The following is a 6000-nucleotide window of genomic DNA, read 5'->3' as shown; positions in this document are numbered from 1 at the left end:
TTAACCTTTTTTTTTTTCCAAAAAGACATCTTCAACCTAAAATTCAACATGCTATAAATGTTTTCATATCGTCCAATGAATTGAATTTGAAAAAGTTTCTCAAAATATCTTGTTTTTATGAAATCATTATTTGGCTTCTTTCTCAGACAGAAATGAAATGCTTCCTTTATTGTTGATGACAATTCTAAATGCTTTCCTAAGGCTCAAAAACATCAGTCTGTGCAAGTCTGACGTTCGGCATCTGCTGCACAGCGTGGGTAATGTACGGCGGCTGCCACAGTACGTTGCAGAAACTCGTACGTGATGAAGGGCCACAAAAGAATCTGTGGGCACATCAGCTAAGCAGGGATAACTAGCCGCTATAGCAGGAATGCACACCGAAAGCTGTTCCCTGGGAAGTGACGGACACTAGCGGGGAAATTCTGGTCACGTTACAGTGAGCGGTCAAAGCCGCGGTCCACACTGATGCAGCCGGTCTTCACGAAGCTCCAGACGCACTCGAGATGCATCCCTTCGTTTTCCAAAAAGCTGCCCCCCGTCAAAGCGATAGTAGAACACGTACACACGTGGGACCAGGCAACAAAAATGGAAAGCAGTTGATAAACATGGGACAGGCCTTGAGTTGGCAAATTGAAAACTTGCTTATATATATATATTTAAAATTAAAAAAAAACACTTTGGATCATAATAATTAATAGAGCATCCTTTGCACTCAGTATGCCTTGAAATGAACAAGTGGTTTAGTGAGACAACGTGATCTCCAAGTGATGTCCGATTACAATTTAAAGAACACAAAGAGGAGAACTCTACTGGGGGATGTCAGAAATAGGTCATTTCCAAATTATGAGTGCCTGATGTTTAAACAGTATATATATACACACATAGGGATAAAAAAGACAAAAACAACCAAAAAAAAAAAAAAACACAAAGGTACATGCCCAAGAGTAACCCACCCCATACCCTTAACCCCTACAAAATACCATTAAAAAAAAACAAAAAGAAAGCAGCCACAGTTAATCAGAAGCAGGACTTCTGAGTCCGATGAGTTTGAAAGAGAGAGGAGGAGGAGATGAAAGAAGTGTCAGTCCACTGAGCCCCGCCCCACCCAGGCCAGGCCCCACCCACCGGTGGGGTGAGCGACAGGTCTATTTCTGTTCCTTGGTCGGGGCGAAGTACAGCTCCATGGGCTTGTTCACCTTCCAGTACTTCTCACTCACCAGCTCCAGGGAGAAGGACCCATTCAGGACCTGTGGAGCAGCCCGAAAAACACGAAGAAACTGCTTCAGTGGCAGCCTACTGACCAACTGTCCTACCTGTGTACCAATCTACTGACAGGAAATGAGTGGACGTACAATGAGCTGTCAGTCACTGACTTGTGAGACCCCATTTTCTACTCTCCAAAAACAAACATAAGAGTTAAATAAAAGCAGCAGTAGCCCACCATAGACAGATAAGCACATGTAACACTCTTCAGACCAGCGCCAGCGCAAGTAAGGAACGCTAGATTCAGGTGTACTGTTAGCATTTCTGATACAGCAGGACGCAGCGGAGCCGCATACGTACAGTGAACTGGCTGTTGGCGGTGGGGATGTAGATGGTGTACTGCTTCTCGCTGGCCGCCTCCACGTTGATGGGGCTGGCGTCGCCGTTCTTACGGAGCTCCTCCAGGGCCAGCCTCACCGCCAGGTACTTGGACAGGTGGTCCACTGTGGCGTTTCCTGAAGTCTTGATATACCTGCAGGGGGGAAAAAAAACCCACCAGTAACTGCAAGGTGGCGCTCTCGAGCCCAAGGCCTAGAGCAGTTGACTAAAGTTCATCCATTCATTTAAACAAGAGCGTGTTAGCTAATTTCTAACCATTAGCTCAAGTGTCAGGTTAATACCTCACCACTAGGCCTGCCAAAAGCACTGCAGTTCACAGTGATAAAGTAGCCCACTTTAAGGATGTAGCCAACATGTTCTACATCGGTTTTCGTTTCCACCAGTCGGCTCACCTGGTCTGCGCCGCGTCGTCCTTCTCCATGAGCGTGGGGTGCGGCCGGAACACCAGCTCGATCTCGCTGGCGCCGTCCAGGGCCGCGTCGCCCGTGCTGTTCTCGGCGGCGTTGTCCATGTCCAGGCCCGAGTCGTCCGACGTCTTGGTGCGCTTGATGCTGGGCCCCGCCTCCTGGTTGCTGTGCACCGAGGCGTTGCTGCAGTGGGAGCTGTCGCCGTTGTCCTCCGCCCCGCTGCCGTTCTCCATCTGGTGCTTCTTGCCCCTCGGTAACCTGCGGAGCGCACCGCCACCGGGGGGCGTGGGTGACACCGTCATGTTAACATGCTCGTATTTATTTCAACCATATCTACGGCACTTGATATAAATGATATACCAGACCTGGGTCAAATACGTATTTGTTTTGGATTCAAATACTTTTCTACACTTTACTGACCTTATCTGGTGTATTGGAACCAATGAAATACACTCAAAAAGTGCAAACCCTGCCTTCTGGTTATATTGGCAGGCTCAATTACACCAGGCAAGATCAATAGAGCACAGAAAAGTATTTGTATCCAAAACAAATACGTATGACCCAGGTCTGTGATATACATGTGAAGTAGCAGGTGCAGAAGCCATTTGGGTTAGTTAGCGAAGGAACTGACTCTGACCTGTTCATGGCCTGGATTTTGAGGCCCTCTTCGATGCTGTGGCTGAGGGCTAGCTGGTTGTTGTGTTTGTTGATGCGGGCCAGGACCCTCTCTTGATGGGCCTCGTACTCGTCTCTGCTGGGGTAGATCTTGCTGATTAGGGCGTCAAAGTTCGGGTCGGGGCGGAGGGAGCGCTTGGAAACCAACTTCTTCCGGCAGGTCGGACACTCTTTGTTCCTGAAAGACACAGGGGGCCCCAGTCACATAACATTAGACAAGGACATTTAAACTGTTATAGACAAATGCACTCATATTAGTGGTGACAGTATAATACCACCATCGAGTTCCAAATCCAGATAAATAGTTTTACTTTTATTTTTCTTCCTTTTTTAAGGATACAGAGCAGGCTACACAAAACGCCTATGTAAAATTGTCAAGAAAAATTCCATATTCAGTTCACAACCAAAAACAGTTTATACTGAAGTCCACAGTACCACAGACGTTTTCGCCCCATTGTACAGAATCTATCGAGTCTTAAATCTCCCTTGAGGAGCCACCAACAGGTCTCTGATTTTGGAGGGCTGGTCTTTTTTTAAATGTTTGAATCTCAGTTTGAGCAGGAACAGAACCTGGTGAAAAGCTTAGCAGGCCAAAGCTCAGGTCACCTTGCCCTCGACATGTGGTCCGGTCCCACCAAGACTGTTTCAACATGTGCCCTCTGACAGCTCTACGCACTTGTGAGAAAACTTCACTTCCTGGGCCTTTGATAGACTGTGCCTGCTGTATGGCAAAGTTTTCCCAGAAAAACATACAGAACCCCCACCCACCGTTAAGAAATATTCATATTTTTCCAGTACAAAAACCAAGATTCGGTCAGTACATTGTTCAAAATTTACACTGGGTTAGAAGGATTGAAAATGGTACCTTTGTGGAACCAAATGCCAAAATGGCATGTCAAAAATCTGCACTTAAACTGCTAATTTCTCAAAAAGTGGAACATTTCTCTAAAATCTGAGATGTCAATGGATATGTTCTGTCCAAATTTACATGGAATTGCCCAAAAACAATGTGAGATGAGGATCAAATTGTAGTCAGTGTGGTTACATTGAATAACCTCCTCGCTGTGAAGCAACAGTAAACATTTAAATGTAAAGGAATGAGCTTTTACCAGATGTGGACCATCATGCTTACGTAAAAATACATGCACAGATCAACAGAAACTGGCAGACAGACAGACATAGACAAACACACACACAGACACACCCAGATCGCAGCGCTGTGATGATGCAGTCAGCGCAGAAGCGGTGGAGGCACTCCTTGGTCGTCATAGTGTTCTTCAGCATGTCCAGGCAGATGGGACACATCAGCTCACTGTGGAGGCTTCGGGGAGAGACTGCAATCTCCAGCCCGTCAGTGATCGCCTCCTGCAGGGCACGCCACACAACAGCACAGGGTGAGCCCTAGGCCACAAAACCACCCCAACTATGTACCCACAAATCCTCATTCTCATACTTGATTAATCCTTCAACTTGCTACTTCCTGAAACAGGTCGACGCCTTCATTACAAGCACACGGCTTATATGTGCTATGCTATAAATGGTTCTGAATTCTTCAGAAAATATCAATCATGCTCTCTTACCTGGGGGGTTCTCTGCAGTTCATACAAACTGAGCTCCCATGTTTTACTGAGGGGCTGCACTCCATTTGACTGCACTGTCTGGGTCATCTTCTAAATCTGGAAACAAACACATCACACTTATGATGTAAAAATGAAATATATACATTTTTTAAATCCAGTGTATTTGTGGTTGTATGTAATGCAATGTGGTTGATAGTGTGGCTCTGTTGTCATATAACCAGAAAGCTTAAAATTGTGCAGGACAGTACGTTACTAACTGTTCCAAAATGCAGCTTCAGCTATAACATGACAGATTTGAGTGGATGCTTCAATATGCCGGAATGGGACACACACAGCAGAACTAAATCCTCTCATTTAAACCCATGTAAAAACGTGCAGTAGCAATCAGACAAGTTTCGGATTGTTTTACGTAAAAATACAAGATTTTCTTCTCTTTCTTGCCTTAATTTCATTTCACTTTGGATATCATCAACCCAAATGTTATGAACGACGGGTGAAACTTTAATTTGGATCCGTTTTAGTAACTTAGCGTCAGCCTAAATGAAAGAATACCGTAAGCAGCTAGCTAACATCATTATGCTAACATTAGTATTTCGACGTCTGACACCTAGCTAACACCCGTTAGCGCGACGTTCAGTAGTCCACTGTGACCCCAGTAAATGGAAAAAAGCTGTCGCAACGTGGCTATGTAAATACCACGTAAAACAATGGACCGCTTTACCCTCTAGTAAATGTATTTAGGTTATTAAGTTCAAAAGGAACAATTTTCAAAGGTAAAAACTCATTCTGTATAAGACAATCTGGGCTGGCTAGCCACTTCAAGCGTCTTTGTGTGGTGCTGGATTACTAGCTACAGCTGTGCACACGTCGCGTCAACAATACACTAGCTCACCTAGCTAGCAAGCTACCGATCTCTTTTCGCTTACAAATTTTACTTTAGGTTCAAAAGTTATCACGGGAATGTAGCAGAAATAAAATTAAACAAAGCGTATCCGCGTTTCAATTCAGTCCTGTCACTTCGATGAAAAGAAGCATAAAAAAACAATGGGAGGCTGACTGCGACGGTTTCTAGCAGGCTAACGTTAGTGGGGTTCTAGCGAACTAGCAGCAAACCCATGGCGAGCTAGCTAACGTTAGGCAGTTTTAAGTTTAAAGCTAGTCATGCAGAACATTTTTCTTGTAGTCATATTGTGTACTTTTGCCCGAGTTCACAACCCAAAACACCAAACAATCGCCCGAACGTGTTTGTTTACGATGCTATGTACTTACATTTTGTGTGTTGTGGATACACAGTATCCAGCGCGTTCTTGCAAATGCTCAATATGGCGGACTAGAGTTCCGCTGTGGATTCTGGGAAACGTAGTAGACATCCCGTTACGAGTTTTGCAAAGGCATAGTCTAAATGTAGCCTAAATGACAGGAAAATAACTAAAAACAAAAACAGATACAATTCCACTATTAAGTTAAAGTAAATCAAGATAAATCAAGATTATCAACGAAGAATAAACTGCTATGAACAAGCTGTAGCCTAAAGCAAAACACTATAGGCTACAGAAATAGGTTAATAACGTTTGACTTATAGCCTAGCCTTTGTGTTAGTCTGTGTTAGTAGACAAACCTATCACAATAAATACATAGCTACATGACATTCATCCATGAACATTTGACTATATCATCTACCGTTTATGATTTTAATCTATTCTAGGGAAGCCAAAATAAATGTTTTGCTAAACACT

At 44.2% G+C, this 6000-nt stretch overlaps 1 protein-coding gene across 1 annotated transcript; it reads right to left on the bottom strand.

The window, feature by feature from the left end:
• LOC118229674 (E3 ubiquitin-protein ligase RING2) lies at positions 1 to 5614 on the bottom strand. Its single transcript, XM_035421871.1, has 7 exons — positions 5534 to 5614; positions 4265 to 4360; positions 3889 to 4049; positions 2647 to 2862; positions 1995 to 2267; positions 1564 to 1735; positions 1 to 1247 (listed from the first exon to the last, which is right to left on the bottom strand). Exons 2-7 carry the CDS (start codon positions 4349 to 4351, stop codon positions 1146 to 1148), a joined length of 1011 nt encoding a protein of 336 aa, XP_035277762.1. The 5' UTR covers positions 4352 to 4360; positions 5534 to 5614; the 3' UTR covers positions 1 to 1145.
• Between the last annotated feature and the right edge of the window lie 386 nt (positions 5615 to 6000).

Source organism: Anguilla anguilla, chromosome 6, assembly GCF_013347855.1.
Source record: "Anguilla anguilla isolate fAngAng1 chromosome 6, fAngAng1.pri, whole genome shotgun sequence".
NCBI lineage: Eukaryota > Metazoa > Chordata > Actinopteri > Anguilliformes > Anguillidae > Anguilla > Anguilla anguilla.
The sequence above is the reverse complement of the archived record's forward strand: the minus strand, read 5'-3'. Positions and strand labels throughout refer to the sequence as shown.

Bases quoted from the DNA above. Each gene is read 5' to 3' on its own strand.
- LOC118229674 (XM_035421871.1), bottom strand. From the start codon at position 4,351: ATGACCCAGACAGTGCAGTCAAATGGAGTGCAGCCCCTCAGTAAAACA. The intron at 4,050-4,264 runs GTAAGAGAGCAT...CGTGCCCTGCAG, and splicing joins AACTGCAGAGAACCCCCCAG to GAGGCGATCACTGACGGGCT. The intron at 2,863-3,888 runs GTGTGTCTGTGT...TGTGTCTTTCAG, and splicing joins ATCACAGCGCTGCGATCTGG to GAACAAAGAGTGTCCGACCT.